This window comes from Corvus cornix, chromosome 1 (assembly GCF_000738735.6).
Source record: "Corvus cornix cornix isolate S_Up_H32 chromosome 1, ASM73873v5, whole genome shotgun sequence".
Classification (NCBI taxonomy): domain Eukaryota; kingdom Metazoa; phylum Chordata; class Aves; order Passeriformes; family Corvidae; genus Corvus; species Corvus cornix.
Genome location: NC_046332.1, coordinates 52,283,127 through 52,299,697, shown reverse-complemented (window position 1 = coordinate 52,299,697; position 16,571 = coordinate 52,283,127). Strand labels below are relative to the sequence as shown.

Here is a 16,571-nt window from a genome sequence, read left to right as displayed (position 1 = left end):
CAAATAGTGAGGAAAATTCTACAAATGGCTTAAAATGAATATTGTCACACTTAGGGAGCATATTGCAATAAACATGTAAATCCTGATTTTTCAAGCTATGCTTATGGCTTTCAGTGGGATTTAAAATGTCAGTTCAGAGTAGTAGTTTCCTCTCTGTGAGACTGAAAAAGGATTCTCTGGGGAACAATCAGCTTTGAATGACCCATCTGGGGCTAGTGTGATTACTGGCAGGGAGGAAGACTTGGGCAAAATGAAGCTGAAGCCAGATCTTCAGGTGTTCTAGACAACAAATTCCCACTGAAAACAGCCCTGTAATGAATGCAGCTTTATGTCAAACCTCTCATATGAATTTTATTCACATAACAAGCAACAGCCTTTTCCTTTGAGAGGGTTGCCCTCTGCTGCTAAAGCCTTCAGAAATGGCTTAGTCTGAAATGCTGTGCTTAGTTTGATTGTCAAAATATTTTGTGAAAAATACTCTTATTTGAGGGACAGTTTTAAGTCTTGGGAGCTGAAATGTTCTGCTGTGGCTTTGAGGTTACCCAGCTGAACAGGGCTTAGCCTATATTGATGGACAGTATGAAGGAGGGTGTGGTGAGCTATTCTACACAGCTTGGAGACCTCATCTGGAGGTTTGTTTATTTATTATGCTGGTGTTTGAGTAATTTGAAAAATTACTGAGCCCCAAAACAGCAGAGAAGCAGTACTCAATCTCTACCTTCTGGCTTTATAGCACCATAGGTTGGAAAAACCTCTTAAGATCGAGTCCAACCATTAACCCAACACTGCGAAGTCCACCACTAAACCACATCCTTAAGTGCCACATCTACATGTTCTTCAAATACCACCAGGGAGGGCAACTCTACCACTTCTCTGGGTAGACTGTTCCAGTGTTTGATAACTCTTTTTGTGAAGTAAGTTTTTCCTAATATCTAATCTAAGCCTCCCCTAGCACAACATGAGGCCGTTTATTCTTATACTATTGCTTGTTTATTGATAGAAGAGACCAATCCTCACTTTGCTACAACCTCTTTTCAGGCAGGTGTAGAGTGTTAAGGTCTCCCCTGAGCCTCGTTTTCTTCAGGCCAAACCTGTGTGGCTCCTCACAGGACTTGTTTTCTTTTTATCTTCTCTTTCTGTCTTTTTCGTGGTTTGTTGTTTTTTTTTAATCTCTGGTGATGGATTCATAGAAATTATTTCCAGCTTGTATTTTGCTTATATTGTATAAGACCAGCTGGGCCAAGTGCACCTCAGACAGAGGAAGGCCACAGAATACCATCAAGTTACATCCGAGACACAAGACTTTGTGTTTGTAAACATTCTGTCCTCACCAGGGTAACTAATTCCCAGAAGACTCTCGTACAGGGGATTTCTCCTTCTTTCATCCTGCCTCCCTCTTCAGCATTTTGGACGAGCACTGCAGTTTCAAGGTACACTGCTGTCTCATCTGTGAGGGGATCAGAGCTTGCCTCTAAGGGGATGGATCCCCAGAGAGAGAGACCCAAGAAAGTGAACACAGAACATCTAATTGGTAAGCATTGTTTTGTGTGTGTGAGTGGGTTTTTTCTCAATAATATTAAAAAGGAGCAGAACTAACCAAACAAAAAAAGTACATTTGATGTCTAACAGAGTGGAGATGAAAACTCAGAATCTGCCACTGTGAGTGACAGAGCAAATTGCCTCATGCTGCCCTACCAGCATGCATCAGCATCTACCTTCTGCCAACATGACCCCATGGATGAAAAAGACTGATTCAGCTATTGATTCACTTGTGTATGGAGGGATGGGCTGGAGAGAGGAAAATAGGATCTAGTTAGGGAAGACAGAATTTTTCAGCTCCTAGTAGAAAGCAGGAAGGTACATGGTGATTAAAGTCTACTCCATGAGTCTACTCCATCTTTTTGTTGCGGTAGGAGATTTCTGCGGTAGGAGATTTCTGCCCACACTGAGTTTTTCATTTGCTTTCCAATTGTGAAACCCACATCATGAGTTTGTTTTCCAAGTGTGTTCGTGATGTTCCCTAATGAGTGTATCAAGAAAAAATAAAGTGAATCTTATTCCAGCATCCTGGAGTTTTTCCACAACTGCTGAGTAATGAGCTCTCACAGTTTGTGGTGAATTACAGCTCCTGTTTTGGTCTGGACTAAAGACCCAAGGGAAGTTTTTTTGGTGGTTATGACTATTATAATCCATATACAGGGATGGCAACCCCAGGTCAATGATATATTGGGTTGTGACTGGCTCTTCACTATTGTTTTTTTCTAGAGTCTTTCATTTGTTGTGTGGTTAAATGGTTTGAAACTTTGGAGTAATCAGAGAAGATCTGTGGTGGTTTTGGGGAGCTACAAGTTTCATTCAAAGGCATATTTTCATGTTCTCCTTTTCTAACTGGAACCTACAGTATTAGCTGGCATCAAGATCTCTAGGACATTCAGTTTCAGAAGGATTCAATCGTACTTTGCCAAGATTTGGATGCATGCTTTTTGCCCACGGTGGTGAAGGCTGGTATCTTGACCCCTAACTCTTCTCAGCTGCTTGGGTATAAATGTGCTGAGTGCTGGCATTTTTTCCCAGCTATTTCCCCTGTCTGTGGGTTGTGTCATTCCCACCAGGTGTCTTCACAGAGGGCTCAGGTGGATGGTGGTAGATGATGCTACAATCTAAAATTGCTTTTGAGGAGGTTCTTCATAACCAATTTTGTCACTGGAGAAGAAGATCTTCAGACATTTTCTGTAAGGTGGTCATTTAGGTGAAATGAAGAGTTAAAGTAAAAATGTTGAGTTCTGCTGAAAAAAACATCCCTTCATGATTAATTTCCCCCAGTTTCAGATTAAGAAATATGAATGATGCCTATTCCATGAGTTTTCTTGATCTCTTTCCACTGATTAAAAGACACTTGACTGCTGGTACTTTATGTAGCCTGACACACCAGTGGTGTAATGTGAAGTAGCACTAACAAACAGCAGTGAAAGGGTTAAAGCTATTCACACTAAATCCTAAAAATTCTGGTTTTATCTACATGGCCTTATGGTTTGCACAATAATTTGCTTAGGGAAGCTCCTCAAATTTACCACTGATTGCAGAGCGCCTCATCATACCTCATGAAACAACCAGGATTTTGGGAAGGGTGAGGAGGAAAGCTGGGCTCCCAGTGCACCAATTCTGTGCCCAGCTCTCGGGGAGACCTGAAACCAGGCCCTCCTGAATGCAAATGTGTTTCCATGTGAGTAATTAAATCTGCCTCAGAATGGGATGGGCAAAGCTGTGAGCAGCAAAGGGCTGGATGTAACCCTCAGGTATGCAGGCACAGCCCAGCCAGGCACAGGGACACAGGAGGGGCAGGGGTTTCAGGAGAGCTGTGCTGTTTCCTCCTACCCCAGGGTTGCTGGGAGTGTTCTGACAAACCTGTCAGTCCTGCTCTGCTGGTCTGCCAGCTTGTGCCTTACAGATCAGGGAGTCTCATGCTGTTTCACGATGGTGACAAGTCTCTTTTTTCTGAGACAGTATAAAATGAACTGTTTCCTATTTATCAGTTTCTGTCTGCATGTGAATTTTGTTTGATGTCAGAAATTCCCAGTGCTTCCCCACACCTTTGAAACAACTTACCTTACTACTGCCTTCCCTTCAGGCACTAAACCAATGAAATTAGTTTTATATATTTTTTATTAAATTAGAATGGAATTTTGGGATGAGCTCAATGCTCCAAGACAACTGCATGAGCATGCATTTTGACAAGCCCTAATTTTGAAGTTTATGGTCCAGTGGAAGGACTGGTCGACCATGATTCCTCAAAATGTTCATCTGAAGAAAGCAGGAGTTCCTCTCATTTACCTTGTTACCTGTTTCACACAAACTAAACCCTTTGCTCCAGCCATAGCACCCTGACAGATTCATACTCGTGGATACTCCACCCAATGATTTATCTCTCCTTCACAGCCCCCAGCTTTGGTAATATCTTTAATTTTTCTCTTTTTTCCTGTTGCAAAATGTATTTTCTGAACCCTTTTAAACCTTCTGATCAGAAGGCCAATAAGGTTGTATGTTTGGTTAGGTCTTTTATGGCTTTCTTTGAATGATGGGAGGGAGGAAGAGGGAGTGAGTCTCTGTGGACTTTGTGGTCCAATATGATTGCACTGGGCTAGGTGTACATCCCTGGGATAACTCCTCAAAGTTTGCATTCACTGCTCTTCTTCCTTATATTTTTTATAGCTGACAGGCAGGAAGGAATTGGTGTCTGTGGCTGGATCCTGGTTTCCCTTTCATTCCTCATGGTGCTTATTACCTTTCCTATTTCCATCTGGGCATGTATAAAGGTAAGCCAGCAGGATATGAGGTACACAAAGAATGCTCCATTATCACTGCTGGTACTTTTTTACTGATTCAATTAAGACAAGGCACTTCATATTCACATTTTGGGAATCATGAGGGTTTGTAGCAAAGATGTGCTCTGGAAACAAGATCCACACAGATTCTTTCACAAATTTTCTGTATCGCCATAATTTCCTCACTTAATTTCTTCCAGTCTCAACTTCCATCACCAGTTAAACTTCCAGTTAAACATCGGTAGAATCCCAGGCCTTCAGTAGTTGTGATGCACTAAGTGAATTAGTTTAGGATTACCTGAGGTGAGACCCCCTTTGCCTGCAGCTCCTCTGAGTGTAGTGCTGATACGAGGAGAGCTCTGGGGTACCCTCTGTTGATAGGTGCTAATTCTTTCCTATGTGATCTGTTTTGTAACCTGTTTCCAAGGACAGGGGCTGAGTTTTTCCAGCAAATCATGAGTCAGGTAGAAGATGGAAAGAAAGTGATTTGCAGCTTTGTTGCTCCCTATATTATTTGTACTTTCTTCACATTTAATATGGGTGCCAAAGATTAGGGCACCAGGGAGTGAGAATAGAATTAGTTATACAATTCTAAATTTAAAATATTTTCCTAGGTTGTCAGAGAATATGAACGTGCTGTTGTATTTCGTCTGGGACGAATACTGTCTAAGAAAGCAAAGGGACCAGGTGAATACATGCAGTTTTATTCTGTTAAAGTCCTCTGGGTTTGTTTATGTTATTGCAATGCAGTCTAACCACACAGAGAATTGCAGAGGTTCCATGAAATCCTTCATAGCATAGAGGGGAATGAGAAGGTCCCCTCTACTGCAGTTCCTTTACCTGCAGATTGTTTACTCTTCTGAAGAGAAGATAAAGACACCCTCCTGTCACAGCACAGAAGTTTGAATACCTTGATATCAGGTATGACTTTGCTGCTGAGTGATTTGGACAACAGAAGGATGAGTTCATACTGCAGACACTGTCAGGGGACTGCAGGCAGATTTAAATGCAGTGTTCAGGTCTGCCATGGTCTTTTTTGAGCGACTGTGGCCTCTTTCCCTGTACTCGCTTCCGACAGTGCTGCTGTGCCAGCTCCTTAGCTGTTCTCTGCTCTGAAAATGGTAAATGTGTCGGGGCAGGGACACTCAGCAGCTACACCAAGTTTGTTACAGTCCCCTAGGTCCAGGTTACAAATCAGAAACCAAACCCATCTACATCCGGTGTTTGCATTGGTGCAGTTACCACCTCTGGGCAATGAAACGGGCAAACTGGAAGTTGAAATAACAGGAAATAAGAGGAAAAAGTCCTTTTCAGGTACTATCCTCCCTCTTGAATAATAGTCATGTGGTCCAAAGAGCAGCCAGGCCTGGTACAGTGCTCTTCTGTGTTGCTCTGGACACCAAAGCAAGGTGCTGAGATTGCAAGAATAGAAGATTAGAAGTTGTGTCCAGTCTCCCTTTCCAGTGAAGGAGAGTGGGGACTCCTTCACAGGGTTTGTCACATCTTGGGACAATGTTCCTCATGTGGTGCAGGAATCTGGACCTGGGTGATGTCTTTCCTGAGGACACATACTGAACCATACATGGCTTGTGATTTAAACACGGAAAATTAAAGGCATGGAAGGAATTTTTGCCAGAAGTCTCATGGCAGACTTCAGACCAGAGCTTCAAGTTTCCCATTTCCAGACCAGAGTCCTAGGTCATTAAGCTCTAATGAGTTCACATTATTTGCAGATATCTGCATTTCCCTCTGTTATTTGAAAATGCAAAACATCACTCTTGTCATGTCTTGTAAGCAGAAAGGACAGCTGAAGTGATAAGGTAGGGTGTCATTCCCCATCCTTTGGGTATATCCATCTGTTTATTTCTTCTAGGATACCTGTTTCTGGACTTCAGTTTCAGAGGTGTTTCATCTAATTATTTTTATTTTTCAGGAATGATCCTTGTACTTCCATGTACAGATACATTTATCAAGGTTGATCTTAGGACGGTTACCTGTAAGATTCCTCCACAAGAGGTAACTTTTCTAGCAGCCATCTAAGACAGGAACAAAAGATGCAGTGGATTCATGGCATGACCAAAAATAATGCATGTTTTATAATTTTTTCATGCTGAGCTGCCATATAGAATTTAGCTACTTTGCTGTATCTTCTGGATTTCAAGCTGCTTACAAAACAGCTTCTTGCCCAAAGAAGTTCTGGATGCCCCATCCCTGGAAGTGTTCAAGACCAGGCTGGATGGGGCTCTGAGCAATCTGGTCTAAGGGAAGGTGTCCCTGTGTGTGGGAGGGGGGTTGGACCTGAGTGATCTTTAAGGTCCCTTCCAACCCGAACCATTCTGTGATTCTCTTAATGAAAATCTGCAGATGCATCATTGCAGGTCAGGCTGGTGTTCAGAACTTTGATGTCAAAAATAAGGGAAGGGAGTTACAAGTATGAATGAGAGACAGAGGACAAGAGAGGAGTGGCTACAAAATTCCCAATTGTAAATTAATGTCCTAATAAAACTGGATCTGACATGGAGCTCACCATTCAAAAAACCCTTCTACATGTGTCTGAAAAGGCAAACTACCCATGGATAACAAATCTCATTAAATTAACAGGAATTAGCAGATAACCAACTACAAAACTCAGGTCCAAGCAGGAATAGATGGAAGAAGCAAGATACCTCCAAGCAGGATGTAATTTGCTGGTGTTTCTTACAAATACATTGTTTAGGGGAAGTAGCACAGATCTTCCAAGCTGTATGAAATTTATAAAATCATTAATGGACCTTTTTACACAAAAGGAAGAGGATAGTCATAATTTATTATTGCAAAAGAAATTAATTCAAATTATGAGATTCACTTACTATTGAAGAAGTTATTTAAAGGATATGTAAAGCATTTCCCCCCAGTTTAAACTTTGTTGCTGCTAGACAGCTCTCTTGAAGTAATTTCTTGGGAGAATGACAAAGAAATCAAAAGAAATTCTTAGTTTCTTTGAATTATCAGTGCCTTTTACTCACTAAGGGGTAAAAAAAAATATTCCCCTTTCTAGGCAAAGGATGTGTTGTTGGATCTTTCTGTGACTGTGTGCATTTCTCAATGCAGCTTCTCACGAGGGATGCTGTTACTGCCCAGGTGGATGGGGTGGTGCACTACAAGATCCACAGTGCTGTCAGTGCTGTTGCCAATGTCACTGATGTCCATTCTGCGACCTTGCTTCTGGCACAGACAACCCTGAGAAATGTCCTGGGTACACAGAGCTTGGCTCAGCTGCTGGCAGGTCGTGAGGAGATTGCACACAATATCCAGGTAAATCTGGCTCTCAAAATTCACTGACAAGCATGGAGATGTCACCTGGGGAGTAGCAAATTAGTAATAACCTCTCTTTCTTTCTTCAACAATGATAAAAAAATCTCCCTTTATGGTTTTTTTTCAATTATACATCTCATTGCTTGGAGTCAGAAAAAGTTATTCTATAGGTATTTCCCCAGGTTCTTGTAGCAGAGTTATCTGTATCAAAAAGCAATTAAAATTCTGAAATTATCCAGTGACTTAAATAAATCAGTTTAGTCCTTGCAGAGAGGCAGCTGCAAACATGGAGAAGGAGGTTTGCTGCTTGTGGGAAGCTCTAAATTGGGCACACCCTTGACTTATATCTCCTGTCATTACAACTAAGAGTACAAAATGGAGTTGTTGTATGCTCTAAAACACCATCTGGTTTATTTTTTGATTTGGCAGGCAAGCACCTGATTTATTAATTTCAGTCAGAGATGAGGCATAGTCAGACCAAAGAGAGACTGTACCCCCTGGAGCCAGGAGAGTGGCCACGGGCAGAGCCAGGGTTACAGGGGTGGTGTGGATTGCAGGAGCATCCAGGAGCCAGAGCACAGACGAGTGTGCCAGTGCTGCAGGGCTGTGCTGTGTCTCACCCACAGTGTACTTTTACAGTGTTGTGCTGCTTAAGGAAGTTGCTGTAGTATTTCTTTGTAAAAGGGAGAAGTTTACTAAGTGCCATATAAGGAAAGGATGAGGATCATAACTTAGGAGGCAGGAGAGAATCTGCACAGGAGACACTGGTGTTGACCAGCAAGTGTTTCATGAGGCTGTGGTACCCACTGTGCACACACCATGCTGGGTGCCGGTGCCCCTGGCGCGTCCCTCTTTCTGCTGTGCGGGTTTGCCCTGTCCTTCTGTCCAAGCGGGTCCATCCCGTGGCTTTCTCTCAGCCAGCACTGTGCCCTTCCTGGCGTGTTGTGTGTTTGTCCCTAAGGCTGCCCTCAGCAGTGCCACGGAGCAGTGGGGAGTCAAAGTGACCCGTGTGGAGATCAAAGACATCCGGATTCCCATGGCCATGCAGAGGGCAATGGCAGCTGAAGCAGAGGCTGCTCGAGAGACAAGAGCTAAGGTGAGACCCATGACAGCGTCAACCACCAGCTCTCATTTCCTTCTCATAGAACCACAGAATCTTCTGTGTTGGAAAAGATCTCTCAGATCACCAAGTCCAACCATTAACTCAGCACTGCCAGGTCCACCACTAAACCATGTCCCTAAGCACCACATCTACCTACCCTGTAAATGACCCCCACCGTTAGTGACTCCACCGCATCGCTGGGCATCCTCTTCCAATGCTTGACAACCTAATTTTTTTCCTAATATCCAATCTAAACTTCCCCTGGGGCAACTTAAAAGGCCATTTCCTCTTGTCCTATGGTTCCAGGAATCCAAGCTAGTTTGTTTTCTCCTCATTGTAAAGCTGGATGGGCAGCATTTCCATGCCCTTTCCATTTCTGTTCCTTTGCAGGTTGTGGCAGCAGAAGGAGAAATGAATGCTTCCAAAGCTCTCCAGCAGGCCTCCATGGTGCTGGCCGAGTCTCCAGCAGGTCTGCAGCTGCGTTACCTGCAAATACTAACAACTGTGGCAGCACAGAATAATTCCACTATTGTCTTCCCTCTCCCTATAAATATGTTTGGGAGTTTGGGGCAGAAAAGTACAGGGGGATAGAGGCTGTTCTAGCTAGTTCCTAGGCCAGAGATATTTGAAGGTTTTCCCAGGAAGCAAGGGAGTCCCGATTGGTAGAATTAAAGTAGAAGCATGTTTGGGTCCTCTGTCCCAAAAATAAGAGCAAAATTAGTTTAATAATCACACACAGCTCCCACATTGAGACTGCATTTGCAAAGTTCAGACACTAAGCAGTTCCAGCTTAGACTCACCTCCAAGTAAAATGGAAGAAAATATGTAAAATGTATGTTAGACCTAATATAAAATTTTGATGATGATTTCACCACACTTTACAGAGTCTTGAGTGTTGCAATTATTTGGTGATTTGTCTGCTAGGCAAGAACCTCTGAGGTGCTGATGTACTCCACACAGCAGAAGGGTCAGACATTGGTATTTAACTCAATTCCTGTGGAGTGGAAAGGAAGGATTTGGCTCTTAACCTTAGAGGTATTCTTTCATAAATATTGGCAGAATTACTGTATAATTGGTATGTCAGTGGAACAGCCTATTCTTTATCTTATATTAATAGAAATTAATACTTGCTTTACTGACCTCAGCCGTATTTTGCCTCATCACTGACATTTATATGAGCTCTGTAATAAAATAAAGGGAATATATGACCAGGCATTACAATCACATTTCCTGAATGTGAAAGCTGGGGCAAACCTCGAGGTCCTCTGTCAATTTAAGTGTCTGTCTTACACCTTCAGTAGGTTTCTTATCTTCCTTTGCATATGTCATGAAGCAGTCATGCAGGTTTTCCTAAAATGAGCCTTCCCTACCCTCCATCCATGCAATGCTTGGCAACTGAGAAGATGTTGCTGATATCCAGGTTCAGCTGATGTTAAATTTGAATTTGCAGCCTTTAAAAATAGCTGGTCAGTTCACAGTTCAGGCACACAGCAATGAACTGTCTTCTGTGAATCTGAAATTTCTTGTGATGGAGCTGTTCTGGTAGGTGCTGCTGCAGTGCCATGTCTTGTTCACATGAGCATCACTGCTGCCCCTTCTATCAGTAGGGTCATTTGACTCCAAATTAACCACCTCAGGATGGACCTAGTAATTATCATATCACTGAAGCTGGCCCTTCTATTTTTACTGCAATGTATCACAAGCAGTCCAGGTGGCAAATGTTTGTGCTCAGTAGCTGCTGGCACAGAGTGATATGAGCATCTGTGGATGGTGACCTACCCAACTCTTCTCTGCTTCAGACATGACTACCAAATGGTATTTTGCTGGCAAACTAAAGAAGCAAAACCTGTACTTGAAAGTCATCTGCTTATCAGTGATACCAAAACATTTTCTACAGACTTTTTCTTATCCTAAAAAAAGAGCAGTTTTGAGTTGAACTCTAAAAAAAGAAAAGCTTGAAACACATGTGGCTAGAGAGTGCAGTTAAAAGCAGTTCTGTGCCCTCAGTGAGCTACCATCCTAGCAAGCCTGTGCAAGACTTCCGAGTCCAACACAGGACATGTCCAGTGTGCCACTTTCAGTTCCAGTTTCAGAAGTGTATGGAATCCAGCCATGGAGTCAGCAGGACTCACAGCCAGAAACTAGCTGATGTGTTGAAGCATGAGTGCTGGTATCTCTTGTCTTTCAGCAGCAGTGTAACACAGGTAAGCCCATGAATGCCCAGTTTTCTTTTTGACCCCTGAAAATGTCTTTGCCTTTTTTGAATTATTTTTTTCTTGCCTAGGACTGCAGGAATTAATCAGCTCTGCAAGCACGAGTTTTTCTTTTGACTCTTTGCAGGGCAATTGCACTGCTGTATAATGGCTCAAGGAGACAGAAACTCCTGCTCTCTCTTCCCCAATGTCAGGTACAATGAACACAATAACCAGTAGAGTAGCTGCATTTTTTGTTGTATTACCCATATACACATCCACAAGAGGATACCACAATCAGCAAAACAGCAATGGAAGCAGCCCTGCAATGTTTCAGGTGCCACTGGGACGCACAGGCTTTGCAGGAAGAATTCTGGCAGAAGGTGAGCTGCAGTCCCACAGAGAGATGTGGGGGTCTGAGCCATCGTTCAGATGTGGCACAGACTGTCAGTGGTGCTCAGGAATTCCTGCAGGTGAGCACAGCTCTGCCGGCGCAAGGTGCTGCGGCACTCACTGGCCTCTGGAATTTTCTCCACCCAGGCTTGTGCATCAAGTAAGTACTGCATCCTGAGTGAAGATGGGACAGGTAAGCAAGGTTGGTCATTATTTCTGACATGGAGCAATGGGAGAGCATGATCACTGAGCTCCTGCATCCCTCCACAGAGGCACCTCTGAGATCAAGAGTTACACTAGCCAAGGAACTTTCCTGAAACTTACTTTCACCATCAGGTTAACTGAGCATTGAATAAAGTCTGGGAAGTCTCAGTGCCAAGCTGGGACAGACCTTGCTGTACTTGTGTTTTGAGTGTGTCAGGTAAGCTTGGGCTAAGATTTTGTTAGAGCTTTCCAGAATGGCACAAAAGGCCCAAGTGCACACCAGAGGGACAGTGAGGGGGAGTTTAGTTCTAACAGAGTATTCCAGAATGTTTCCTAATTTTCTGTGATGAGAAGCCATGTAACTTCCAGTATTTCATGACTGAACTGGAGAAGACTTTAGAGGTTAAACCTCTGCTAGGAGACCCCAGTCTCTATCAGGCTTCTTTTGATAAAGGCCACTGACTTAGGCACTCACTTTAGTGTCATAAAGAGACAGGGATGGGACTTTTCAAGGTTTTAGGAAGTGGTGCTCACAGCTTGATGGAGATGTCCTCCCTAGAAGCTTTCAGAGGCACTACCTTTGTCCAGTTCTGTGCAGGGAAATGAAACATTTAAGATGTCTTCCTTCCTGAATATTTGATAGTGTCATACTAAATTCCTACTCAGATAAATTCCCTTTTTTTGTTGAAGTGTGACCGTGAGAAATGAGAAGAATATGCTACTTGCATGCATGATGTAGCAGCAACCTTGGGAGCTGCTCTTAAATCACAGCCCCACATATTTCTTCTGCAAACACAGGAGCTGTTTAAGGCATCTGCAGTAGATGGACTGGGTAGCTTTTCCCATTCTCCTTTCCTAGCTGTGAGTTTTTAACCCAGTGGAACCAGGGCCAGATTTGATTCTGAGAAGTCTGGGAATCAGAAGTCTGGGAACCACAGGTCCATGACCCAATAGATCTGGGTGGTTCAGCTTTCCCCACAGTGCCCCTTTTGCTTATGGAGTGGAACTATTTCCATTTTAGTAAATTCAGCAGAATCAGTCCCTGAGAAATTTGGTGCTGCCTTAGCTTTCTGGAGGTATTCTAAAACCCAGAGTACCCTCTGCGTTTATGGTCCACAATAGCAGCTGCTGCTGCCCAGAGACCATTTTGCACTTACTTGTTGTTGCAATCAACCGTTTCTCCATCTCTCCCCATGAGGAGGTAGCGTTTGCCAGGCACAATGTTTAACTTGCACATGGAGCGTGTTAGGAACTGTCGGTGGTCACCCACTTGAATGCTTTCATCAGCAGCTGTGGGGCAAGAAGAGAAAACCACATGAACTTTTCTATTAAAGAGAAGAACTGTAGCCCACAGGACACGACCCCCTGTGGTCATTTGCCCCACTGCTAAGCCAAGGTGATATTTCCCTTGGTAATTGCGGACATGGGAATAAATGGCCATGCTATGGTAGGATACATTTCCCTTACGACCTGACAAAAAGGTCACTTTTGCCTTAGCTGGCTGTCTTGGCCTTTGCAGTAGTTATTGAAGAAGCTGTTTTCCTATAGACCTTAGGACTTTTCAGACTTTATGGAGTTTGCTTAAATCTCAGACACTGAAGGAAAAGCCAAGGAAAACAGAAAACGTGTCGTGGGGTGACTTTATGATGCTGTATCCCTTATTGTCTGCCCTATGCTAGACATGAGTTCTGAGCTTTTAAAGCTAGGTCCAGGAGAGATGGGGAAAAGCTGGTGGAATTCTTTTAGCAGCCTGTGTTCAAAAACATGGACTCCCCTGCACTCTCACTGCTGCAGAGCCGAGGAAGCACCTTCCTGCTTTTCCCCAGCTCTTGGCTCCTTTTTCTCAGGACAGAGACAGAGAGTCAGAGTTCATTCTTGCCTGCTGGCTGAGGCAAGAACTTCTCCTGAAACCGTTCAGCTCAGATCCGGAACACCATTACTGGGAGGCCCCACGCTGCAGCCTGGAGAGGCCCAGGCCTCACCCCAGCTCTGGAGAGAGCGGAGCTGCACCCATAGAAAGGACTCCGAATCTACCCAGGTCTTCTCCACAGCAAGAGGTTTTATTATTTAATATTATTCATTCTCTCTTGCCTGCGTGCACCCTGCTTGTTAAATAAACAGCATTTTTTCACTTTCCTCCAAGAAACCTCTTTCCAAACCTGGTGGGGGAGGCACTGCTGAAACCTGCCTTCTATTAGAGGATCCGTTAATTTTGGACGTTTCCTCATAATTTGTCTCAAGCCGGGACAACATGCTATCATCTATTTCAGAATGCTCAGGTTCAGGGTGGTCTTAAAAGCTAGCAAACTAAATTCAAATATTTTGAGCGTCAACAATGCAGCAAACAGTATTAAAATCTCACTCTCCTTCATACACCTGACCTGAAGCTTACTGATGCAGTCTTTATGCTAGTCCCTCAGAATCTGATACACAGGACACGGTCCTACTGATCTCCACATTAAAATAACTTAGAAGCTTCTGCTCTGGATTCTGGCTCAGAAGATTATTTATTCAGAATAATCTTCCCACTACAGAAGAGGGCATCCAAAGCAGATGAGATGGCTGCTCAGATACTGCAATGACATGAGAGCTGACAAGATGCTTATTCATTGGACCAATCTCAGGTCATGAGGACATTATGTTGCTTAACTAAAACAGTTATCAAAGTCCATTTGAGGGTAAAAAGCAAATAACAGCAATATTCTAGTTTCTTACTCTAACTATAATTTGAAATTTCCTGCACAAATTCAATATTAAACCAGTTTAAATTATAGGTAAATTACACCACAGTCTTTTTATCAGTTAACAGAAACTTCTGCAGCTTCTGCTGTAATAGAGAATATTATACTACAAGTAACCAAAACCCTAAAGGTAGAATAAAAACCTGAAGTAGAATATTCTAACTTTAATCAGATTTCAGAGAATTTTGCATAGACTGTGATCTGTGAAACCTAGCTTTAAGAACCTTATCTCCCACCTAGTTAAAACTTACATTGGTTTTATGTACTGTACTTATACATCTGCATTTTTAGAGAGAATAGTAAGTCCTGTAGGTTTTCTCATATAACCCAAGACCTTTTTGCTGTTCCTCTGCTATATTGTGTCCTGAATTTTCATTTTGTTCATGGAATGCAGAGATGGACCAGGACTACTTGAGAAAATGATGATGTTATGCCTCATTGGGCTTAAATTACCAAGGTGTTTCTCGGTTCATATGCTTCATAATACAGTTTAGACAGTGGGATCATAAACATTTGAGTTGCTACCTTAAATGGTTATTATATAGTTTTTAATTTTAAATTTCCAATTTAAAAAGAAGTTGAAATTTAATGTTTCAAAGCATCCAAGCAGAATTTAAGGAAAACAATTATTTCAAGTTTTAGAATCTATAGTGGGAAATACTTTTTAAAAATGGGGGGAAAAAAAGAAGCAGAAAAAAAAGATTCAACTTTGTATGGGCTATACTCTTCCCCTAAAGGACTCCTGAAGGACTCTTAGGACAACATAAGTATTAGCTATCTAAAACATATACATTAATCCCAGCAATAATCAAAGTAATCTGAGAAGCATACACCTGCAAAATTCTCTTTTGCTGACTCCCAAACACAAATATGTGTTTCCATCTGTCTTCTGAACCAACCCTTTACTTCAAAGACTGTTAAAGAAATAGTGCCAGGGTCCAGAGAGTGAGATTTTACCCTATTAATTCTCACCTACACTTGGTGATAGCAACAGAGGCCAACCTCACTCAAAAGAGCCACAGAGAGTACAAGAGATAACAACTCTAGTTCAGTCACAGGCTGATTTGGGTGCAACACCTAGCTTTTTCTTCATCCTCATATGGATTCATGCCTCCTGCCAGCCTTTCTCACGCTTGCTGAAAACTTACTGATGCTCAGAAGCTACATCTGACGGCACAAACCAAGAAGAATTTTCAAGTATATGGGAATAGATGACATCTTTTCCCTCCAACTTCACATTTAAAGGATGTTTCTCTCAGCTACCAAAACCCAAAATCTTTCCAGTGCTTGCCTGCAAGTTGTGAGTACAAATGCATTTGGACCCAGAGCCCTAAAGCTTTTAAATCTTGTAGATATTCTGAAGGGATTAATAAAACTTTCCATCAGGATACCATAATCTTCTAGTCAGTATTTTGATCACTCGGTACATTATCATTTCCCTCCATATGGAAAGCCCTGGGTATGTCAGATGCTCTCTCTGGGCTCAGGAAGCATGGACCTTATTTTCCTACAGGAACTGAACATTGGGCACAGATCACAAGTTGTGTGCCATGAAGTGCTGTGTGACATTGCCAGTCCCCTGGGCAAAGACTGATGGAGTGAGTTAATTATTCTGTTCCTAAGAGGGAAGATTTCAAAGCCTTTGAAGTTGCTTTTTAAATGCAATCTCTGGCTGCCAAACTCAAAACTGGTGACCAACATGATACTCCAGCAGCTGAGGCCTAGCACAACATCTGACAGCTTCCCCAGAAATTACTTTGATGAGTATCAGTGCTCTCTGATGCTGCTGATTATGTTCACATGGGAGCAGCTGGGATGGCAGACCTGCAAAAGGACGCTGTTTAAGAGCTGTGCAAATCTTTACACTGCACCTAACAACAAATAAACCTATTTCTTTATCACAGTTATTAAATTGAAGTTCCAGAAGATTTCCTGTCTTCATTGACCTCAGGCAAATCACTGTGGACAACTCTCCACAAGGGTTGCAATTGCTTAATAATTAGTTGAGCAATAAGCACTTCAAATCTTCATCCTGTATCAGAACAGATGTCAGTGGATATATCTACACTAGAAAAAATAAGGATCTGTCAACAGTCTATAAAATGAACTAGATGATGCAGAGGACATAATATACACACTATGCATGTTTTTTGAAGGGTTTATCTTAGACTAGCTCCAGTTTATAGCCAGGGACTCAATGCAGCTGGAGCGTGTCCTCTGGTTTAGTTTCATCTGAAATGATTGAAGTTTGTGTGCTCTGGGATTGCACAATGTGAACAAAAATCTACCCCTGGGCTGAACTGAACAGTGAGGCAGCTGCACC

The 16,571-nt window shown here is 42.6% G+C and overlaps 2 protein-coding genes across 3 annotated transcripts in view; one reads left to right on the top strand and one right to left on the bottom strand.

Annotated features, from left to right (window-relative positions):
* Nucleotides 1-1,220: 1,220 nt before the first annotated feature.
* Nucleotides 1,221-10,196, top strand: STOML3 (stomatin like 3). Its single transcript, XM_019286343.3, has 7 exons — nucleotides 1,221-1,531; nucleotides 4,210-4,313; nucleotides 4,937-5,009; nucleotides 6,256-6,338; nucleotides 7,413-7,616; nucleotides 8,578-8,712; nucleotides 9,109-10,196. The coding sequence occupies exons 1-7, from the start codon at nucleotides 1,480-1,482 to the stop codon at nucleotides 9,307-9,309; spliced, it is 852 nt and encodes a 283-aa protein (XP_019141888.2). The 5' UTR covers nucleotides 1,221-1,479; the 3' UTR covers nucleotides 9,310-10,196.
* A 951-nt stretch (nucleotides 10,197-11,147) lies between these two features.
* Nucleotides 11,148-16,571, bottom strand: part of LOC104689934 (complement C4-like) — a 52,583-nt gene continuing 47,159 nt past the window's right edge. For both annotated transcript variants that reach the window (XM_010400362.4, XM_020584697.2), the window contains 2 exons: nucleotides 12,665-12,797; nucleotides 11,148-11,477 (listed from right to left, as the gene is read on the bottom strand). In XM_010400362.4, coding sequence (XP_010398664.1) covers nucleotides 11,339-11,477; nucleotides 12,665-12,797 — 272 coding nt within the window. In that variant the 3' untranslated portion in view covers nucleotides 11,148-11,338. The remainder of the gene's footprint in view (nucleotides 11,478-12,664; nucleotides 12,798-16,571) is intronic.

Coding starts and splice junctions, on each gene's coding strand:
- STOML3 (XM_019286343.3), top strand. CDS start 1,480: ATGGATCCCCAGAGAGAGAGACCCAAGAAAGTGAACACAGAACATCTA. Junction 4,314..4,936: donor CCATCTGGGCATGTATAAAG/GTAAGCCAGCAG, acceptor ATATTTTCCTAG/GTTGTCAGAGAATATGAACG. Junction 7,617..8,577: donor AGATTGCACACAATATCCAG/GTAAATCTGGCT, acceptor TTTGTCCCTAAG/GCTGCCCTCAGCAGTGCCAC.